This window comes from Pholcus phalangioides, unplaced genomic scaffold, assembly GCF_987345545.1.
Source record: "Pholcus phalangioides strain wild (caught in Gottingen) unplaced genomic scaffold, Ppha-v1.0 ptg000020l_1, whole genome shotgun sequence".
Lineage (NCBI taxonomy): Eukaryota > Metazoa > Arthropoda > Arachnida > Araneae > Pholcidae > Pholcus > Pholcus phalangioides.
In genome coordinates, this window is record NW_028301613.1 from 8,017,116 (window position 1) to 8,041,222 (window position 24,107).

The 24,107-nt window shown below is 37.7% G+C and overlaps 1 protein-coding gene across 3 annotated transcripts; it reads left to right on the forward strand.

Annotated features, from left to right (window-relative positions):
- The first annotated feature begins 520 nt into the window (after positions 1 to 520).
- LOC149070920 (uncharacterized) lies at positions 521 to 22,851 on the forward strand. 3 transcript variants are annotated; one of them, XM_089248515.1, is made up of 14 exons: positions 521 to 744; positions 3,072 to 3,203; positions 5,323 to 5,466; positions 7,471 to 7,557; positions 7,666 to 7,765; positions 9,398 to 9,457; positions 10,842 to 10,956; positions 12,798 to 12,840; positions 15,342 to 15,492; positions 15,715 to 16,166; positions 17,077 to 17,172; positions 19,004 to 19,112; positions 19,513 to 19,583; positions 22,220 to 22,851. In XM_089248515.1, the coding sequence occupies exons 2-13, from the start codon at positions 3,075 to 3,077 to the stop codon at positions 19,569 to 19,571; spliced, it is 1,545 nt and encodes a 514-aa protein (XP_089104641.1). In that variant the 5' UTR covers positions 521 to 744; positions 3,072 to 3,074; the 3' UTR covers positions 19,572 to 19,583; positions 22,220 to 22,851. The 3 variants fall into 3 exon arrangements, with proteins under 3 accessions (XP_089104641.1, XP_089104643.1, XP_089104642.1); XM_089248517.1 differs by having other exon boundaries at positions 719 to 836; XM_089248516.1 differs by having other exon boundaries at positions 737 to 845; positions 22,220 to 22,850.
- The last annotated feature ends 1,256 nt before the right edge of the window (positions 22,852 to 24,107 follow it).

The following is a 24,107-nucleotide window of genomic DNA, read 5'->3' on the forward strand; positions in this document are numbered from 1 at the left end:
TTTTTGACTCCCCCCCCCCATTTGTCAGCAAAAGTCGCAAAACACTGACCCCCCCCCCCATATCTTCAGAAACGGGTGGTTGATGACGTAAGTAACCTTCAAACCCCCCCCTCCCCCCTTATCATCAAAAGTCAGCAAATCCGAAACCCCCCCCTCTCGATGCTGACGTAATACTTGAATGACCCCTAAGGGAAAAAGTTTATTATTATTATTTTTGGAATGAGAGAGAGAGAGAAAAGCTTGATTTTTTGCATATTTCTCTGGTTGATTTTTTAATTGAAACGCAACGCGTGTCCATCAACTGCAGCGTAAACGCAGTGTGCTGTAATTGAAAAAAAAAATCTAGATATTGTTTGCGGGGGGGGGGGGGGGTAAATCACAAGAGTTTATAAAACCCTTCGCTAGATGGCGCTCTTGATCAACTCTTCAAAAGAGCCGTGTAAGAGCTGCGGTTCATTTTGGTGAGTGAGCGGTTCAGAGCCGCTCACGGAAAAGAACCGTTTTGCCCATCACTAGCTTTGACCCAAGCACTGAGCTCAAACACATACGCTTTGCACTGAGCTTACGGCACAAATTTCCCAGACTTGAGTGGTTTCCATCTGGGACACGCGCGACATCTGTTGTGGCATTTGCTTTTTTTTTTTCGTCTCTTAGGGCGAGATAAACCGTAAAATTGCGTGATTGCAAAACCCACTTTACGTTCCCGATCGATCACCTCAGAGGTGTTTTGTTGATTAAAAATAGGTGAATGTTTATCATGTTGTCAATATAATTTGTGTATATTTTGTTTTTAAAAGTCACATCGAGTCCATTGAAGTCTAATAGAGCCTTTAATGGTAACATAGGTGCATAAAAATGTGTTGTAAATATTGAATAGTGTTATAAAAGAATAATTAACTCTTATTTGTAATTATGTGGAAATTGTTTTGTATATATTGTGTTATCACCTTGTAATGTATATAGCGTAGTGTACACGTGGGTGTGGCGCTTTTTTGGGTTGTAAAGGATTTTTTTCCTCCTCACAATTCTATATGCGATATTTTCCGTATTGAAAAAAAACAGTAGCCTCAAAAAAAGTATTGAATTTTTCAATAAAATGAGATGAAATTTTCTATTACTATTATTGGAAAATGAGGGACACGCAAGCTTATGGTACCACATGGAATTTTGGGACATACTCGACTGACAACCACTCACACAAACAGAGGTTGATTCACTCTTTCGCCACATGTGAGCTACCCAAATTTTTCTGTTCTTCCATTTTAGTCTAATTTTCTTGACCACTCATTCCTAAAATTTGTCACCTTAGAATATAGCCTGCCTATCCCTCGCTATTGTAAATACATCTGTTTTCAGTTCACTCTTTAGATCACTCATATGCTTGTACACTTTCTCCATCATCCATATTCTTGCACATTTTCTTAGTCACAATTTACACTGCTCACTGACCCAGTCCTTCACTCATTAGGTCACTCCCATGCTCTCTAGATTGCTCTATTGGTCATTCGCATCCTTGCATGTGCTCTTTGTCTTAACCAGTGATTCCCAATGTGGGCGATGGAATGTTCCAGGGGGCGGTAGAAGATACTGGTATAACATAGGATCCTATGGGTTAGATTGCGTTGGGGGGGGGGGCGATGGGAGAAAAAAATTTCTGAAGAAGGGGGGCGATGGGGCATAAAAGGTTGGGAACCTATGGTCTTAACCAACCTCACTCTCTAGGTCACCCTTTTGGTCATTCTAGTGCACATGCTTGTGAACTCTTGGTCGCTGAACAAGATGGTCTGTTACTTGTCATGCTTTCGGTCACTTACAAACTTTCAGGTGACTATTTGTTGTTCACTAGGTCACTCTTTTGGTCGTCCACATGCTTGCACACTGTTTTGGTTGCTCACATGCTTGTAAACTCTCTATGTCATTCACTGACGTGCACATGTATTGTTTTATCACCTTTTGCCCTGCAGATGTATTGTTTTACTGTCCTTTGCCCATTCTGCTAATTTTGTTTACCACTCATTCTTCAAATTTGTCCTGCCTTCTCCCGAATGCATGGCCCTGGGATGTTGCCCGCTGAGCTTGCCCTTGTAAATACGCCTATGCATGCAAACAATTATTCTTCGACATTGTATAAACAGGGTTTTACTATATGATGGAAACATATTCGGTTCAAACAGAACAGTAATTAGGAGTCAGTGTTTGTGAAAATGAGCTATTACATAAACAGACCTAACAAACCTCAATGACCTGCTCTGCAATTCCACATCATTTGAGCTGCCCGTGGCACAATCTCAGATCACTTAAGTGGTCCACAGCACATTCCCAGATCACTCAAGTGACATGCAACACATTTTGACGTATCACTTGAGTAATGTGTGGCACAGTTCTAGAGCATTTAAGTGTCTTACTGTGCATTTATAGATCACTCATGTAATCTGTGGTGCAGTTCTACTTCACTCAAATGACCCACAACACATTTCCGGTTCACTTGAGTGACCTGCGGCACTGTTCCAGATCACTTAATTAAATTACTTTTGGGATTCAACCTACTGGTTATTGTAATGGAATGGTCACTAAAACATGGGGTTGTTATACAGAATGTTGACTGCATATCCCATCTATGATGATAAATCCTTTATAACAGTGCGTTTCTCCTGTCACTTGAGTATCATTGTAAAAGTATTTCACTGTGTTGCCATTTATTGATTTCTCTCGGCACTCCCCCAAGATTGCTGCTTATGGGTCATTCAAGTATTACTTCAGCATCGAGGGGGGGGGGGGGTTCGGATTTGCTGACATTTGATGACAAGGGGGGGGTTTGAAGGTTGCTTACATCATAAACCCACTCCTTTTCGAAGAAATTTTGCTGACGGGGGGGGGGGGGGGTCAAAAATGGCTAAAAATCTGTGTACATAATACTTGAATGGCCCCTTATGGTAACTGCTCTACTTCCACCCCCCCCCCCACCTCAAGTTCGGACCCTGAGCTCAGAACTCTATAATTCTGGAAATATTTGAAAAAAAAAATGGATTTTTTTCTTTTTTTTAGTAACAAATTTTTGTAAATAAATGTAGGTAATGGAGACAATGAACAGGGGCTCCATGAATAATCAAGCTGAACGAAGAAAGAAGAAAAATGTTCCTTGCAGTCTCCTCAATAACGGCGAGAATGAGAAGCTTTTCGATATGATTGGATCTAATTGCATGGTATGTGAGTTTTCTATTTTCTTTTTCACATGTTGTTAGTGGTTAATAATTATATAAGATATTATTCACACAACAGATGCAGGCGAAGAAAGCTGACCTTGGCAAGGGGTTGGTGCTCTAGATGCTCTCGGTCAGGGACTGCTACAGATTTGAAGAAATTCCCAGACTGAGTGTCTGATGCACCAAACCCCTTGGCGAGATCTTTTTTCTTTGTCTGCATCCACATTTATGGTGCTACAAGTACCATTTCCCCACCATTTTTGTTTTTTGATACACTGATCAATTTTTGCAATGCATTAAAGTGGATGCTGCCATTCAAATTTTTCAAAATTTTTTTCATTGTGGCTGTAACCGCAAAAGCTAGAGATTTCATTTTTTTTTCACATCCCCATGCTCTGAAACACCTAATAGTCTATCACAGAAGTACATATAAACACTCGTTTTTCTTGAATAACCAATCAACCTTTCTACATTTTGAGCTTCAATTTTTTTAACATGTAGCCCATGAGGATAAAGTAATTCCACAACAGTTGAACAGAATTTTTCTCAAAAAATGAATTTTTAAAAATTAAACGCTTGTCTCAAAATTATATAGACATCAACAAAATTTTAATATTTACAGTTGCACCATTGCCACGAATCATTTCAAATACTTGGTTGGGCATGCTGAAAAATTATTTGAGACATCAGAGTTTCTGGTGGAAACAACCTTCTTCATTCCCTGGAGGTATAAGAAAAACAGAATCCAGAGGAAAACCAACCTTGCATAATTCGCTCCTTCAATACCATTATACTTGAAAACTGTCAACTTTGGAAATAAATATGAAGTGATAATAACCCCCCCCCCCCCCCCCCCGAAAAGTTTTCTATTGCATTTAGGTCTGGGTTCATAACTGGCCATTCCAACTCGTCTTTTATTATCAGTAAACCTTGTACTGGTGGATGTAGATGTGAGAATAGGGAGCATTGACCTGTTGAGAAAACTAACAATGGCCTTCTATTGTGCTCCTGATTGGAAGTAGAGAGGTTCCAAGAATGTTCTGATAGTCTTTGGGCTTCTCAAAAAAACAAATAGGCCTACCAATCGTTTCATTGAATCTGAATGCTCCCTAAACCATGATAAATTTCCCTTCTTTGGTGACGGTTGCAGAAAGTGTGAGATTCGTGTCTGAAGTCATGCCAATACAGTATCGAGTACGGTCATCGAGTCCATCTAGAATTGAACTATGTTCTGTCCCTGAAAACAACAGGGAACCATTCATCATCCCTCAAATTCATGTCATTCCAGCCCAAATCATTTGATCATCTTTGTAGTGTTGTTTCAGAAGAGATCACATGTTTTGGAATACATGCTTATTGCTGGACCGTAAACAGTGATCTTTGATATAGGAACTCGTAAGCTTCGTGAAATTTGATCCATAGACAATTTCTGGCTAGATGCTAAACACAAAATATCTCTATCCATTTACTTTGGATCTCCCTATTTCACAATTTCACTTCTACACTTTGCAATATCTTTGTCAGTCACTTCCTTCAGACTTTAAAGGCCAGATTTTAGCCACACCCCTTTCAGTGTAACAAACGTTGCAAGGCATAATGTAAACTACTTGCAATACAGATTTTTGAAAGCATTTGTACTCTTTTTCATATGATTATAGTAGTCATATTAAAATATGCAAATATTGCGACCTCTTGCTTTGCAAGTTTTCTCTCAAGTAAAGTCTATATACTTTTGTGAAACTGGCTGTTTTTCTTTTTTTTTTTTAATTTTTGTTAATTCATTTCTTGAGAAAAATTCTGTTCAACTGTTAGGAAGTAATTTTACCGTCATGGGATTCATGCATAAAAAATTTAGATAGGAATGTGGAACAGATGCTTTGTTATTCAAGAGAAACAATTGTCTATATACTTTTATGACACTATATATCTCAAATTTCATCCAAATTTGTTGATTTTTGTGGCCGCTAGGACTCGTACATTGGCAAGGTTATTTTATGGCCACCCTATGTTATTAAATACAGATGGCAGCATTTGTATATCAAACACAAACACGCATAATTATGTTTGTTTAAACAGTATCTCACATCAATTATAATTGACGATATTATTATGCTTACAGACTATGGCATGTGCGGTCGTGCAGCTGTTTCTCACAGACATGAAGTCGAATCATCTACAGTGGTGGAAGAAGTGTTGCGGTGTTATGTGTTTAATCAAGGACTTTAACCGCAGATCTTATTTTCTGAGATCCTACGATATAGACGTAAGTTTGTGTTCAATTACAGTCGAACTTCGTTGATTCTGAATCCAAAGTCACTGGAAAAAAATTTAATTATCCAATTAATCTATCCTGCATTCATAAAATGACTACATATTGTTCTGGATAATTTTTTACAAGACTTTGAGATTGCAAAACAAGAAGCGGTTTGATGGACAAACACAGATTTATTTACAGAACAGCAATTCACACGTATTTACAACCTAATCAGAGAGCTAACAACTTTCTCTCAACATTTAAACACAACTGATTGTTCATCAAATCTCTCTAAAATCTCCTTGAGCCTGCCATCTTATGAGCGCCACCATATTTATAATCCTGACAGAAACTTCGAGAAATAGAATGTTCCCACAGTTCTCCACCAATATCAGTTATTTCTGCTAAACCGAAACCGGTATCAATTCCCGTTGCCAACAGAAGACCGCGATAAAGAATTGCACCATCTATCGTCTATAGTTCGTGACCATATTGGAACTTGCAAATGTTCACGTAGGATAATAATTATCCATTACTAAAATTTAGTCACCAGTAACGAAACTGTTTCCTAAATTTTAGAAATTGGTAACTAATTTTTGTATTTTCCGATACTTTCTTTACTCTTAAAATGACAATAAAAGTTTCAGATTGTGAATGGCACACCTTGATAAATAGGTTAAACAACGTAATTTGTTAGATCCGAAGTTTTGCCAGTTTCCAGTTAACAATGGGGTTTTTTTTGTCGAACTGAGTTTCTAAAAAAATAAATCTAATGAAATTAAATTCTGACGGACATTTTAGCATACATTTCATTTTTTTCATTTCATACCGTGCACAGCCCAGGCTCTATCGACAGTTATCAGTTTTAGCTATTGCCCTGGATGAGGGGCTGGGTGGTGTCAGGTGTTTTATTATGTATATATAAATGTATTGTATGCCAATAAAACTCCCCCCCCCCCCCCCCAGAAAAAAAAGTTACAAATGTAAAAAGTTAAAAATACCAGCAATTCACAATATTCAAAATTTACATGTCTATGGCTTTGCCGCTCACCATGGCCTGGTTCACATCTCCCCTCTTGGCTTGGTAAGACTCTAGTGAGCCCTCCTTCGTGGCCAGGCCAAGTCCTTTACCACTTATACTCTTGGTGGCTCGGGTGAGCCCTTTGTGTCGCTGTGGCTAGCCCACATTTCTGGTGCTGGGCCACATTTCTCTTTTCGGCTTGGTGATTCTAGTGAGCCCTCTACTATGGCAAGGCCAAGTCCTGGATCTCTTATACTCTTCTCGGCTTGGTGACTCAGGTATTTTAGCTTACGAAGGTTGCCGCTTTTGAAAAAAGAGGTATTCATTTTTTTTTTTAAAAGTGCCTCATAAAATCTGGGTTTATCTTCAGGACTGGCTTCACATTTCTTTTCAAGTTGCTCAGCAGACAATGTTAGCATGGCAGTTGGAACCAAAAGTCAAGATCGAAAAAACAGCATCCATAGTGCGCTGACTTCACCTCAGAATTTTTAAATTATGTATTTTTGGTCTTCAAAGATTTGTATAAAAACTTCGTAGAGAGAAACAAAATCTGAATGCTTATAAAATTTTTCAAACTAAATTTGCTCATACAAAAACTGAGATTTTTTTTTCCCTCTAACTTTGAATTATTCAAAACATTCGGGGGGGGGGGGGAATCAAATGAAATGAAAAATTTTAACATTAAATTAGATAAAAACGCACGCACAAGAGGAGTTTGCAAAAGTTTGTATTATCCAAAATTTGAATCAGACCAGGATTAAAGTACTTTATAAAAGTTGAAAAATGCAACCAATAAGAGCACTAATAAGGTAACATTCTAGCAAATGCAATCGATCACCTTATTGGTTATATTTTTTTAATTTTATAAATGAACTTTTATAGTGTAATCCCAGCCTTAACCAAGTTTCACTGTGTATGTATTTCTCTTTCTCTCTCTGTGTGTGTTTAGTTTATTTATATCATTCATTTATATTATCTGAATGATCTTTCAGAAATGTGTTGCTGTTTGGGAACAAGAGCTTTACGAACAATTCGAGTACAAGGCTCCGAAATGTTTCTTCCACACTTTCGAAGCAGATGTAAGTTTATACACCTTATTTTCAGTTATTGGTGCAAGAGTTAGAAGAGAAATTACAGTCATAAGAAAGTTTTTCTAATTATTTATAAATATTGTGCATTTCCTTCAGAACTGTATGGCTGGAATAAACTTCGCAGACACGGAAGAGGCAAAGAAATTCAAGGAGGTTGTTTGTAAAACCGTCAAAGAACGTCGTGAGCGTAGACAAGGTAATACTGGCTCACTTTAAACCACAATAAAAAATTTTAATGGAAGTCGGGCTGATAAAGAGATTGCAAAGTCGTGCGTGCCTCCCTTGAAAATTTTTAAGCCATTTATTTAGTTCTTCAAATGAATTTGATACCAATTTGATGGTATTGAATTACTGTTTATCAACTGTTGAACAGTTACCCATATCACGTATTCCCGGTCACGATATGGAATGAAATTTGGCATGTCCGATAGTCATACTATACTGTATAAATGATCTCAATATCAGAACGAAATTATCATTTGTTTCAGAGAACAGCGCAATGACACGAAAATAATACCTTGTAATAATATAAAATAATACCTTGTAATATAAAATAATACCTTGTAATATAAAATAATACCTTGAAATAATACCTCTCTCATGAATACAAAAAGATATATGGTCGGCATTCTTGCATACAGGTTCTGCATGTTGGTCTAGGGCAGATTATTTCATACTTGTTGCAACTAGACCTCTAGTTCCTAACATGCTAACAGGTTGATGTTGTTCCAGCTGGTCCGTTATGTGCTCAATTGGCGATAAGTCCAGTGATTAACTTGGCAAAGGAAGGGGTTCAACTTGACACTGACGTTCTTGAAGACGTCTTGTCATATGTGATCAAGCATTATCATGCTCAAAAATGGCTGCTAGAAGTCAAGTCATGAGTGGTGAAACATGTGGCTACTACTACTTTACTGCACACGCACCTAGTAAAGAATTTGTAAAAATTCATTAGAAATTCACATTCCTCTGTGGAATTTCTAATGAATCAACACATGCTGGAATGTGTGTTCTGAGTGTATGTGTGCCCCCACCCCTAACGTATTTATTTTGTAGAGTTGCTCTTGTTTAGTGTTCATGCTGGCATCTGTCTTCCAATTCTTCACCGAGCAGAGAATATTATATCTGCTTTCATAGCTTAGGCAATCGTCTGGCATACTAGAGACACAGGTTCGAATCCCCGTAAGGGTAGAGATGAATTTTCCTTTATCAATCTTAGTGGTCATAGTGAAGGACTCGCATCACGAGAACCTGGGTTCGAACTCCGTCACCACAGTGGTGGTCAGCTGAAATTGGTTTTCTGGGGTTCCCAACTTCAAGGCACAAATGTGAGCCAATCTCCCCACTAAAAAGTATCATCACAGAGCAACAGGCCTACAATGGTAAACTATTCAATCATTACACTTCACTCATAGTTAGAAAAATTGATGGCAGATGGCAACACTACACATAACGAACATTACACAGAAACAAACTTCACAGAAGGTTCCCTACATGCACGCACACACTTTCCAACATATACAAGTTAGTTAGAAGTTTGCAGAGGAATATAAACAAGGTGCATAGGTCTGGTTTAGTAGTAGTAATAAATCAGCATAAGCGCAACATGCCTCTACAGTTATTCATTCACAAACATAAGCATTGTGTAAGCTTGTGGCAAGAAATATATTGATCTTAAAATGACCTTTTTTAATTGTGTGCATTTATTTCTTGAATCATATATTTCTTACTAAGCAATTACTATTTATTTCTTGGTGCATGATGCTTTTTGTTAAGTTTTGATGCATTGAATTTCTTATTATATATGAATTTTTCTTCCTGCAACCAGAGAAAAGAAGAAATCAACAGGCTTTGAGACCAACAAATACAGGCGTCATTGTTTTGCAACGTAAGTTTCACTCACTATTTCACCATTCATAAAATCAGAGTTTCAAAACCTTTCTGGTATATAGTGAAGTTGCAAAGTGTGGAAGTACTGATTTCACAGGCCCCTGCAAAGAATCAAACTGCATTCCCCGCCACAATACATGCAACTGCGCTTAACCACTATGTGGCAGAAGCGCACTGATCCGTTCTTTTTTCATAGTGTATATGTTACAGCCAAAGCGAGAAATCGGTTAGTTTGCAAATTGGCCAATTCTGTTTTAAATTAACCTGGTCAATGTCTGAATTTTTAGCTTTGGCCAGCAAGTTTGCAAAGTGTCTGCAGATCCTTGGCTGAAGTCTGAAAAAAGAAAAGGCATGTTTCAGGCTCATCACCTAGTTCTCATATCTTTTCCTGATAATTATGGGTAACTATGGCAACCCATCATATCGGTTTTACAATGTGGTAATCATTTTTTCTTCAAAATTTGACAAAAAAAACTAGTATTATATAGTTTTTCTCTCCAATCTCTCTTTGTTTCCTCTCTTTGTCATTACGTGGAGCAGCTACTATAAAAGAAAAGTTGATTCTGTGCCTACCGGACCGACCATCTTACATCAAACTTTGGCCAGGGATCTCCTGCTACTTTGTGAATTGCTGGGGCCAAAGCCAGAAAAATCTGTAATCATTTCTGAAAATCAGATTTCGGCCAATTCACTAAGTAGCCAACTTTGGCCGTTACATATACATCAGGGCTTGAAAAATCTTGTGCACCAGGTTGCTTTGACATGCAAATAATGAATGAACAGGAGAAATTATTTATGGACTGGCAAATACAATGAATAAGAGCAGGAGAAATAATTTGCTTACTGGCAAAGCAAATGATGTGAAATAAAATCAAATAAATGGGAGAAATAATTTGCACACAGATGAGTAAATAATGAATAAGTAGTAGAAATAATTTGCAGACTGCAAATAATATGAATGAATAAAAGAACTTATTTACAGACTAGCAAATAATGAATGAGTGGGAGAAATAAATTGCAGATGGTAAAATAATGAACAAATAGAGGAATAATATATGGACAGGTATAAAAATAAATAATGGCGATAAAAAATTTTAGGACCAGCAGAAATATATAATAAGGAATGGCAAAAAGTAAATGACTAATATAATTTGCAGATCTGCCAATAAAAACCAATATATAAACGATCTAAAATTGAATTAAAGATTAAAATAATGTATCGGCTGTATAAATTGTTAAAATGCCTTATGCATCGGTCCGGAGACCAGCTGTTGAGGAATACTGCATAAGACCAAATAAACTAAATAACATGATATGCTGTTGGAATTTTGGAACCTTCATGTTTGTGCAACTTATTATAATGATGCTTTTTATGTTATCAGGAGACCTTGCTCCAACACCTTCGCTCAAAGAGTCAAACCATAGAGAAGGAAGGAGATTGGGACATAGGAAAGGGAAGCTCACAAAGGAAGACATCGGACTCCCTACAAATTTCACGTTAGTTTTTTTTTATTCCAAAAGCATAAATATATATTTACTATATATATTTTTTCATTCTTAGCTTTTCAAAGGTTCTACATTTTACAGTAGATGCTGCTACTTGGATCATTGATAATGTTATCATTTTCGTAAAGTGTGGACCAGAAGTGTATCGTTACATGAGAAAAACATTTGTTTAAAGTTATTAGGATTTCTGTTTATGTTATCAGTTTTTTCAGGTGTGATAGCCCAGGAATGCATGGCAGCCCCTAGAGGACGTCACCTACCTTCATCAGGGGTGTTGCAGTGTGATCTGACCATATTGATGTATGCCTGTTCGTTGATTTGAAAGGGTCCTTTGTTAGACTATTCTATTTTACCACACACTAATTCCAGTCATATATCACCATACTGCAATGTCCAACCAGTGGAGTTGGGTGGGAAATGAAGGTGCCATCTGTGTCAGTGGTTGCTGTAGATTCGGTAGGTAAAGAACTTATTTCTGATGTTCTTGCCCGGATTTGAACCTGTGGGCCTTGACAATAACCTTCATAGTGAAAGATGAACATCTCACCATTGCACCACTCAGGCACTGTGAGACTATTCTGGAGAGCCGCAAATAAATGCTGACTAAGGTGTTTTATTTGCCCAGAATTGGTTTGATAAAGATTTTCAATAATTTATGGAGGCAAAAAAAAAGAGCTGTAGTTGCATTAATAATACAATTGAGTGACTGACGTAGTTGAACCCAAAATTGCAAAAGAACCATGGCTATACGCGTTTCGGAACTATATGAAGTTCCTTCATCAGTAGCAGGAACAAAGAAAAAAATATCAAAAATACTCCTTATAATAGGAGTTACTCGCTGTTGTAGACAAAAGAGTGGAATTCAAAGTGAACTGGCAATGAAAGAGCAGAGGAGGAGGACAGAGAAAGAAAAATGGCGGATCCAATCTCAAATGAGAACAGGATAGTGATGCTGATGGAGAAGAATAATTATTGTAGAAACTGTTGCCAGATTTTTGATGAGGGTGGTGTGCTAGTTAGGTCGTTGACCAACTGGTTTGTGTTTTTGCTGATGTGGAATGATTCGAAGAAGTCCAAGTCAGACAGTAAGGGGCATTTTTGAATGATTTTGGCAGAAGAGAAGTCAAATTTATGGTCAGAGGACCAGCAGTGTTGGACTATGGATGAGCGGTTAAAGTCTTGGTTGGTTATGTATCTTCTATGGTCATTTAAACAGTATTTTAGGACATGTTTAATTTGACCTATATTTATGATAATCCGCATTGGCATGAAATGCTATAGATGTCCCAGTTGTTGAGTGTGTCAATGGGATCTTTTAGTTTAGAGAAGCAAAGTCTATTGACGGTTCATTTTGAATTTGACTCTTGTCTACAACAGCGAGTAACTCCTGCTATAAGGAGTTTTTCAATATTTTCTTTCTTTCTTTGTTTCTGCTACTGACGAAGGAACTTCATATAGTTTCAAAACGCATATGGCCATGTTCGTTTTGGAATTTTGGGTAAATCTAACGTTGATTATCCAATTGTATTATCAAACCCAAAAGGTAATTCATTTCTATTGTTTAGTTTGGTAATGACCAAATAGCGTCTCATTACACTTCATCTCATCTTTACCCCCATTTGGATATTTCGTTCCTTTTATTAGACCAGCTGTTTAAAATCTAACATTAGAACATAGGATGAAGTCTGTTATATCACATGCTCAGTTTATTCTGCTTGTTCTTGGTTTCTCGATAAAACGTTAAAGAACAGTTATAGTATTTAAATGCAAAATGTATTGAATTTTTGTTATGTCCACATTGTTTGTTTGTTGAAAGGATTATTTTTCCACAGGGTTGTTCAGCACGTGGGATTCGATCCTGAACGTGGTTTTGAAGTAAGTGCAGATTCAATAACAATTAAGCATTAATTTTTTTTTATTGAGATTGTCAATTCTATGGATGCTTTGCTGAATTACAGTTTAAATCATATTTATTGGTGTAAGTTTAAATTATCATGCAATTATAGACAATCATGTTTATAGAGATATAGATGGCTTTTTTCTCAGCCAGAGATATCAAGGAAACAGTTATTTTCCGGATATTATGCTGAGGTGAGAAAAGAAAAGTCATCACGGCGGAGACATGATGACTTTTCTTTCCGAGCTCACCTCAGCATAATATCCGGAAAATAACTGTTTCCTTGAAATCATGTTTATGTTCATAAATTATTGGGGGGGGGGGGGGAGGGAATTTATACTCAGAGGCAAATTTATAGTTTTGCCACTCTTCTCCCATTTTTGTCTAATTTTCTTGACCACTCATTCCTCAAATTTGCTGCCCTGTGCTATATCCCGCATGGCCTCCTGTAAACACACCTAATCTCTAAGTCACTACCATGATAGGACCAACATCAAGGACTCCTACAACAATTAAATTTCAAGTAAATAAACTACAGTGAAACTGTAGATAACAAGTAAATTATGAAGTAATACAAATTAAGTAGTAGAATAAAGTAAATTAATATCAAATAGTAAGGATAATGTAAATAAACAGTAAATAAAACTGTTTCCCCTCGCTCTCTCAACATTTCGGAGTAATTGAAAACAGGATAAATAGGTCACCAGAAAAGTCTTAAGATGAAAACACACACAGCACTATATGAAGTTGTGACTGTATACTAATCATATAACAGTAATTTGACCCTTACCTTTTTGTCGCAGCAGGTGAGAAAGCAAAACTTGAAGAAAACAAAAGAAACTTGCTGCAGAATTTTGTTTGTTGTTAACTATCAGCTGTTATCTAGGCTCAATTAACTTCTATCAAAGGGGTGAGAATTTGCTCTGGGCTGCCAACAATACCACCCAACTTAACCCTATTTGTTAGATTTCAATAAAAGCCACCAAATTGCTCGCAGCTGTCTTGTTTCCAATTACCCCTTCTGACCCTACCCTAAATCCTTCCGATTTTGTGGCCTTATTAAAATCTTCCTATCGGAAATCAGATTCTTGGAATTTTTCGTATCTTGACAGAAAAATTCTCTAGTTGTGCTTTGCAAAAACGAAAAAATCTCTCAGTCCTTGGAATCTGACACAAAATAAAGTTTGACACTAAATAAATTCCAGCCTATGCCACGAAGTTCAGCTGGAAGAGATCTCGGCAACGGGATAAGTTCAGTGGCAAAGTTCTGGCATTCATTCAGTTCTTGGAATTGTGTTTCCCCAAGAAAAATATGGGAAATTGGGATTTTAAACACAGGAAATCACCAGTTGTCATCAAATATGATGCCAAAGATGAGCAAAGTCGCCAATTATTGCTAAAATAATTGAAAAAATTCCAATAGCAGGAATTGAAGCTGAACTGCAAATCAGTAAACTGTTGGTTAAAATTAATTATATGGCAAAAAAGTGTTTAACATGACAAATGTGTGACATAAATATTCAGATTTATAGTACCGTACCATGTTCCCCCCATTAGCTGGCATGCCGTAAAACTCGAGGGGCACCAGCTTTTTTAATGTTAGGGGTCTGGTCTGTTCCCAGCATGCTGGGATAAGCAAGGTTTAAGTAAGATTGTAGCCAATTAAACTAGTTTTTTGGAATCCATATAAATAACCAAAAATTTTCCAGAATCTGTGACTCAAATTTCCATGCGTGCCAGAAAACACTGGTATTATTGGCATGATGATCTCCCTTGCAGTTTCCGGCATGCTGGCTAATTGGGGGGAGTGAAATATACAATCGAAGTGTTCGGCCAAATAACAGTCTGTGGTTTTTTATGAACTTTGGAGGAGACATAATAAAAGTGATTGCGGAATTGGGGGAACTTCTCTTTTTGCCTGGAAGTAACATAGACCATTATTCCGTCAAACTCTTATGGCAGTGAATAGATTGTTGTTCCAATTACAGAACTCATGATTGTGTGTGTGAAGCTTCGTTAAATGGTGTGACATGTTGGTTTCTGCAGGAACTTAATCAAGGACAGTGTAACGAAAGCCTTATGGAACAGAAAAAAAAGGGACAAAAATATCATTATTCAACCAAACCCTTCAATTTAGAAGTTTACAAAAAATAATTTTAATCCTTGACTTCAGTGAAGAACAAAAATTTGAATAGGCTTCATAGATAAACAGGAGATCTTTATTTTAAAAAATATTGGGGTGGCCAAAATTATGGGGAATACAGCAATGTCCCGCATAACTGGTCATATGATCGTGGTATGCAGTCCCAAAAAATCCCCAATTTCCTCTTATATTTGTATGACATGTTTTCTTTAATAGCAAGAAATTTTGTCACGTAACAAACGATAGGTTTTTTAAGTTTAAGAATTGGCACTTAAGATGTGTTGTTGCAAACATACTGCATAATTTTGTGATAAATTTTCTGATCGATACAAATAGGTCACCGCTGATGATCCTGAATTGCTCAGTTTCCTGTCAATGGCCGGAGTATCTCAAAATGACCTGAAGAATGAGAATACTCGAAAGTTCATTTATGATTTCATTGATCAACATGGTGGCATCGATGTTGCAAAGCAAGAAGCTATGATGAGTATGTACCATCAGTTTGCCGTTCAAATATTTTTCTGTTACTTTATTTACACAGTCCAGCCCCAAATGAAAATAGCTTTAATTTTGCCCATTGGCGATAAATCCTGGGAAGTGTTTAGTTTTGCTCCTTTATTCAGTTTTTATGGAAACCACACACACAGGAAACTTTTTATGATTAGAATCTGGAGAAATCTGAGTAAAATAGCATGATTTTTCTTTTCAGATAACTTTCATGCCCCTTCAGCAGCACCAGCGCCACCTGTGCGGGAAGCACCACCCACGCCCGGCATGAATCGAAACCTCTCGACAAGGTCTGCTGCACCACCTCCTCCTCCACCGCCATCAGTGCCTCCCGTCGGAAGCCATCAGCTTCCCACCTACAACATCAGCCGCACAACGGGCTCTGCTCCTCCGCCGCCGCCGCCGCCCAGCAGGGCCCCAGTAGCCCCGAGGTCACCTGCTCATGGTCCGTCTCCAGGACGTGGCAGTGGCCATGCAATGTCTGGAGCAGCTCCGCCACCTCCTCCACCACCTCCACCCCCTCTGCCAGCTATGAACAGTTCTGCTCCGCCTCCGCCACCACCCCCTCCCGCTCCCAGTGCCAATTTCAACCAGGGACAGCCTGACCCTAGGTCTGCTATGCTGGAACAGATCCGGAAAGGAAAGGCTCTAAATGTAAGATTTTTTCTTCCCCCGAATAAAATGTGATGGGATCTTGAAAAGTGAAACCAAACTATTGTTTCGTAGACCAATATGAGAGCTGAGTGACAGACAAATGGTTCGCGTAACATCATCACCAGAACAATACTACCAAATTTTTGCTCCAGAGTATCAATATGCAATTAAATTTCTCGAAAGGGACACTCATAAAGTTTCACTCTTTGTCCTTTGAATAAAAGTGTCTCTTATTTAAAAGCGAATTAGTTCCTATTCCAAAAGACATGGATTAGGACATTCGTCCTTCAAATAGAGGGTGTCCCTTTGACAGAGGTTTCACAGTACAAGAATGTCACTCCTTTCAGCCTGGAAAACTAATATTAACTATGTAATTAATTATATGACTATATTATATAAATTGTCCTTAAACTAATATTCTTCGCCATGTTTGCAACTGCGGATTTGCAAATCATAATTCTTTGGACTGGTGGAAAATGGAAGAAATGATTTGTGGACAGGCGAAAAATAAACAAACAGCATGTATAATTTAGTGAACCGTGGGAATGGGAGAAATAGTTTGCAAACTGGCAGAGAACAAAAAAAAAAGGGAGGTAATTTGTTGACAAACAGAGAAAAAAAATGGGAGAAATAATTTGTGGACTGGCAGAGAACAAATAAACGGGAGAAATAATTTGCAGGTGAGCAGAGAACAAAAAGCAGGGGAAATAATTTACAGTTTGGCAGAGAGCAAATAAACAGGATGAAGAATTTGCAGACTGGCAAAGAAAAAAAAACAGGAGAAGTGATTTGGGGATCAGTAAAAAATTAATAAATGGGAGAAATAACGTGCATATTTTTTTTTCATTATCATTCCATCATTTTGCAATCGAAATATTTTTTTGTTACTCTTTTCTTTTCTACATTACAGCCGGTAGAAGTAAATGATAACAGTGCTGCTCCGGTTGTAGATGATGCACGTGATGCTCTCCTCAGCCAAATAAGACGAGGAATTGAACTCAAACCGGTAGGTATTCATTTTCCTTACTATTTTTCATATTATATCTTACACGCACACACCGCACGCCAGCTCATATCACCATGAAACAATTTACTATTAAATTTTATCTGCAATCTTTCTCTCTTGAGAAAGTCCTATTTTACTTCCGTCGTCTTCTTGAACACAGAGAGGTCTTATGGCAAGGGCATGTTCAGAAGGCGCAAGATATTTGTTGTAGAAAAATAGGACTTTTGAAAACCCTTGGGATCGCACCTGATGCTAGCCTTTGTGGTGGTAAATGAGTATCTTACCTCTGGTGGCCCAATTATACTGATGCTTATATTATGTGCTGATACAGGGAGGGAGAGAAGAAAATGTGATCAAGAGGGTGAGTGTGTGTTTACTAATCTGACCCCATACTGGTTTGTTATCTAAAAAATTACTGTGCCAGTACTTGCCCAAACCAGTATGTTTCTACTGATCTCACGACTGATGACTTCACTAGCTGAATCCATGTGGTGGAGATAGAGTTGAAAGACTGTTTGGGGGGTAATTACGATAATGTTGTCAATTCATATACAGTCAAACCTCTTTCTCGAAAAATGAAAATATTCTTGCATCAAACCTCTCTTTCTCGAAAAATGAAAACATTCTTGCATTTACTGTATTAAATCAATGCATTTTCACCTCTCTGTGTCAAAGAAATTTTCAAAAAACTCTATCTCGAAGGCCAAGCCCACAATTATAGTAAAAAGAAAACACGTAAATTCCTTTTTTTCCCCCCACACAAATAAGGCTTTTCTCTGGAGCTGAAAGGAATTGATAAGAAGCAATTATTCGTGTTATAGCCATTATGCTGATAGATCTTGTCAATCATAGGCAGATACAATAATTGGCAGAGGGTTAACGTCATGTGGCAAAAAGTCTGGTAACAAGAAATTCAAAATTGCTTCAAAAAAGCTGCAGGCTCGGAACCAGTCATCTCAGTGATGAAGGATCAAATCTGGTGGTTGACTCAAATTTCAATGATTCTCAGAACAATGTTGAAGATGAAATTGCAAATCATCAGGGCATTACTAAAAAAACACTTGAAGCAAGAAATTTTATTTTCCGATTTTGTTGAAATAGACTAAAGTGTACTACATACTTACAGCACCTTGACTGATACCGAAATTATTGGTGAATGTATGTCTGACTCAGATGATGAATATGCTCTAGAGGAATTAGAAAAAATAAGTGAAAAAGCTGAACGCATGCTGTAAAAAAGCTGCATCATTTTCTGGAGCAAACTGAGAAGATAGGGCCCAAAATATTAATAGCTAAATCTTGCTAGTATCGATGAAATTGTGAAATTGCTAGTATAGATGAATTTGCTTTCATAGAGCAAAAAATATGTATCAATCTAAGCTTATGGATTGTTTTAAATATGGTATGTAAATGAAATTTAATTGAACCAAAAAAAGACCATATTTTGGCCGTAGCTAGTCATTCCTGTGCCCTGTGCAAGAATTTTAATTTAGGCCTCTTCTAGCCCATTTAAGCTCCTTCTGAGGCCCCTTCCAAGTGGGCCCTGTGTGGATGCACCTGCCTAGTTACAGCCCTGGTAAAAGGTGTGTTGCTCTCTGCAGGGAGGCTTTTTAACGGGGAGACCGGCTCACATTTGTGCCTTGAAATTGGGAACCACAGAAAACCAACTTCAGCCGACCATCACTGTGGTGACGGTGGGGTTCAAACCTGGGTCCTCACGATGTAATTCCATCACTATGACCACTCGACCACAACAGCGGTTAATTTCTTCGACCGAATAAAATACCTTTCACAATGTGTAACTTACATATTTGATATTTTCATTGTGTAGGTTTCAAGCGAAGATCAGCGGAATTCAACGCCAGCCCGACCGATGCTTGGTCTTGCGGGTGCTTTGGCTAGAGCTCTTCAAGAGAGGAATCGTGCTATAAATAACTCAGGTATCTTTTGAAAAGTGTTTTTTCTTCATTAAGAATAATAGTTTCTTTTAGAGCAACATAAGCTAGTTAATCGTGATTTCATTCTGGATGAATCACTCTATAATCAGGGGTCTGTTGAGTTCTTTTTTCTAGGGTCCTGTTTTTGTGAATATTTTCCTTATTTTTATGAAAAGGATCATTAATTTTATGGGAAGCAAAATAATCTAGTTAAATTTGGCATTTTACTTCTTTTGTGATCAATTATGATTTCATTATTTTGTATTTTGTGTAGGAACTATTACTTTTCGAACAACCCTTTTACTTAGTTCACATTTTTCCGTTGAATGATAGTAAACACAATATGATTTAATGATTATTCTTTGAGCTGGAATCACTTAATTCAGTTTTATTTGCTTTGCAGATGAGAGTGAAGGCGGTGATGATGATGAAGATAATGATGATGATGAATGGGAAGACTGAGCTTATCTATAGGTATGTTCCCTAATCATGACAATTGGAGTAATATTAATTAATAATAACGTGATCAGCACGTATTCCCAAGAGATCATTACGATCTGTCCAGGGAATTTGTTAGTGTTAGTAGACATCCATGCCCGACCTGGGATTCGAACCCAGACCTGCACAGTCAAAAGCTAGTTCCCTAACCACTGGACTGCCAGGTAAGCTAAGTTTCCATGAATCTTACGCTTGCTTTTATCTTTCCTTGTTTGTATAACACTGTGTGCCAATAATGTTATGAAATGTGACCTTGTGTGTAACTAGACTGGAACTTATATAGTAGAGTCCAAGCATGGATTCAGGATCAGGAGAGGGGTTGGGGGGGGGGCTATTGCCACTTCCAAGAGCAAAAATTTGTCTCTCCTGTAAAATGAGGGATTTACAGATGAAGTCGTTTCTCCAACACATCGTGCTGGATCTGCCTGCCGCTCCATTTGCAGCTCAAGATATCTGCCTTCACTGGGAGCATGGAGCACAGATCCAGAGGGTGATGGGAATGACTGCCCCTCCCAAGAGCAGAATAATATGGGGCAGAAGAAATAAGGGAATAAATTACGTAAAATACTAGACAATCAAACTTGCACAATTCACCACTCCCATCACATCATCCTAGATCCATGCCTCATAGAGTCTATAAAACAGTCACTTCCTTTCATCAAAAACTGTTGTTAAACAATGAAGCTTCCTGTAGCTGTCACCTCAGAACAACAATGACCACATTTTCTTGGAACAGAACACATCCTATTGGTTTGACAATAAAGGTCTACCTGCAAATAAGGATTTTTGAATAACAGACACTTTTTAACATGAAAATGAAAGAATAATGATGCATATTGTAGGTAAAGTAGCCTCCAAGATTTGCTCTGAAGGGTTCTTCCTTGAACCTTACAAATGTAAAAATAAGAGTATATGGGTCCTTCTCTACATCAGTGCAGTTCCTGTTTCTCGCATGGTGGAGCACTCGCCCAGACAGTGAAGAGATTGGTGGTTTGATTCCTCACAGAGGAATGTGACTTTTCCTTCCAGAATTATCTTCGCTTTGTATCCAGCGCTTTTTATACTTCGTACAATTAAGGGAGAGTTTCATAGTTTCGTGTTCGGACTTGTTTATCAGCATATCTCCCGTCTAACTGCATGCTAAGTAGCACAGGCAAAATAGACAGTCGTGCAATTCAGTAGCATACTGTTATAAAAACTTGCTTTTTTCGTATTCATATGCTAATAATAGGCTTATTGGTAGCATTTGCTCATAAGTGACGTGCTGCTAAGTAGCATGTGTATTCCAGGCCATATGGATGTCAGTAATCGTAGAGGTGATGTAGGCAGGGACAAGAAAATTTACTCACTCGAAACATACATTAACTATTTAAAAAAAGTATATCAAATCAATTTCCCTTTATGGTTAAATTCCCAGTTGTCCATGTTGTAAGAAATTCTAATGGCCTATCCTCCACGATAAATCTTCTAGACCTCACATATCACATCACAGAGAGAAAGGCAAATTCATATGAGGTCAGACTAATTGAAGAGGATGCTTTGAGGAACAGATTTGTTGGGATCATTTTCTCCTGTGGGATATCATCAGCCCTCATGAACCGTACCCTCTTCCCCTCCATCGGTAAAAATGATATTAGTGGCGGAGATGGACATCCCCCCCCCCCCACCCACTATACACACACTCAGTGATTGGCCCTGTACATTTGGGGTGCCTGTATCCACGTATGAATGATATGTAAACATTATCAAGAAGTCTGTGAACCTGGAACAAGGATCCACAAATCTCATGCGAAGGGTCCCTGTTGAGATTCCAGGTGGCCCATGAGCTTGGATGAGTAAAATAGTTAATTAGCTTATTGTTTTTACATTTTTTATATGCCAAAGGAAAAACACCACCACCAAACTAAATATTGCCCTCTCGCTGGATAGCAGGTCACTACATATAATTATCGTATGCCAGATTTTAGGGCAGGGATTCTTAATTCTTTTGTGTTCCACAACCCTTTGTTCCAATGAGAATGCCAGGGACCACTTTACCATAACCTCCCACAAGGGTAGGGGGGCCCTCTTGCATGAGGTGGGAGAGCCATGTCCTTTTCACAGAATTATATTTAAGCTTATAATATAATGTGAAAGCAAATAAAGCTAGTTGTTTCCTCTTTCAAGCTCATGGACCCCCCTTCCCTGTGAAGGACCCCCAGTTGAGAACCACTTTTTTAAGGGGGTCTGTGTAATGCATTTTATTTGCACATAGGGTTTGTGCTTTTTGTTTTATTAGCCCATGAGGTCCGTGATATTCATCCTATTGTCACAATGGATTGATCGGAACACAAAAGGTTAAGAACCCCTGACCTAGAAGAGCAGTGCATATATAATGATGTAAAAGTGCTGAATGCTTGAATAGGGCACTGCAATAATGTTATATAGTCGTTTCTGCTTTATAATGTTTTCCCACTTAGTACAACATATTTTCGTAGGCTGAACTATAACTAATTCTCATTAAGATTTCTCGTTTAAAGCGTTTTCCCCACTTTCAATGTTTTTTCATGAATTTTTTTTTTGTAGCAGCTTTATAAACAAGAATCCACTGCACATATCTTATTTTGTTACAGAGCTAGAACTTGGGAAAGAAAACGAGGAAAGAGAAAAAAGAAAATGATCAAAAAATCGTCGTTCATGAGGTTTTAGAAGAGGAGGATGAGGCTTCCAAGTCATTTCATCCACCATTATCATGTCTTCCTCGATATCATCGTATTTTGTTTCATGAGTGAATGCGGGAAAAAAAATGGTATTTTAAAAATGATTATCGATTGTACATAAACACATATAAATGGACTATTTTTCTACTCGCCCGAATCCAAATTTGAAACCTTGAATTTTTTTTTTATATATATTTGTGTGTATTCATTATGAAAATATAATCTAGACACATTTATCAAAAGAAAACAATTTATCTCTGCAGCATTGTATTTATATGATGTATATGAATATATATATATTTTTCACATCAATGTGGTAATTGCAGGACCGATTGAAGAAAAATGTGAAAATGCTGGTGAGAGAATCTATAGTTATTGTATAGTTTATTTTTTAACCTCGATTGACTAAAAAAAAGTGCTAAATTAATCAATTATGTTTTTTGCCGCAAAATCTCTTTCCCCCCCCCCCCCCCCGTGATTTTGATTGCAATATATAATATATATGAAAAATGTTGATGAGCGTATGGAATAAAATTTAAATTTTTAAATTTGCTGTTTGAAACCATCTTTAATGTGTTTTCCATTCATCGGGGTGTCTGGCTTGGCCGTTGATGATATATTCTAATATCATCAATAATAATAATTTTTTTTAAACCAACTATAGAGTGGCCTGCCAAAGATCAGAGTCAGGGATCAGGTCAGTGAGTGACCAAAAGAGCAACATAGATAGTTTGCAAGCATGTGAGAGTGACCTAGAGAAATAGATCAAGTCTGTGAGCAGGGTGGCTCAAGTCAGGGTGCAAAGGTCTGCAGCCTGAGTTTTTGTTTAGTATGTAAATTTTTTAAATTTTGGAGTAACAAAAATTCCACGATACTACGCGCTGTCACTCTTTTGAGCCAACAGAAATGTTGAGAAAACTTGGGGCAGACAAGCCAGAAACATGAATGGGCTCTTATCACGTGGGGTGGGCAAGTATGCATTTTGGTTTGGCCATGGCCCCACATCTTGCAGCAGGGCCCACTGGTCAGATTTTTTATGAGGGGCTCTCTAGTAAATTTAAGGTATGAAAAAATGAGAGAATCTCGTCCCGAAGCTGGAGAGTCCTGTCTGCCCCACCCAGTAATTTTTCAGGAGCTATTAAATAAAAAAGAAAGAGGTTTGGGTTCTTGTCTGAAGCGCCCAAAACCCTTAACTTCCGCTTTGTGAACCATGGAGTAGATATTTTGGCATTAAAACAAGGTTCAACAGTATTAAAAAAATTTAGAATTAAAAAATTCAACCCTTGCAGTGGCAATCCTGAGATATCTCATCAAACAATTGATCTGTTTTATTTTGGTCACTTAACGCTTTTATTTCCAATGTTGCTGTTATATAATGCGGATCAGGAAAATTTAAAAAACCAGTTGAAGGAAGGAAAATATGGCTCATCAATAAGTACTGTAATGTGGGAAAAGTTATCTGGCATGATTAAGAAGAGTAAAATAATTCTGGACCGAAAAACAAGACAATGTTTTTAAAAGCTGTACGTATGGCCAAGTATATTTTGTTGTGCGGCTTTGACGGGTAAAAAAATCTGGTTTATCCCAGAGTCCCCGGCATGTAAGCTAGAGCCTCCTCTGTCTATGAGTGAACAAAATGTACAGAAAATTTTGCAAGCATGTGAGTAACCAAAAAAATGACCAAAGAGCGAAGAACCAAGTTAGTGAGCGACCTTAAGAACGACCTAGAAAGTTTGCATGCACGTAACAAAAAGAGTGACCTAGAGAAAAAGAGACATGGTCGGTGAGTGACGTAAAGTGT

Coding starts and splice junctions, on each gene's coding strand:
- LOC149070920 (XM_089248517.1), top strand. Junction 9,458..10,841: donor AGGCGTCATTGTTTTGCAAC/GTAAGTTTCACT, acceptor TTATGTTATCAG/GAGACCTTGCTCCAACACCT. Junction 12,841..15,341: donor ATCCTGAACGTGGTTTTGAA/GTAAGTGCAGAT, acceptor CGATACAAATAG/GTCACCGCTGATGATCCTGA.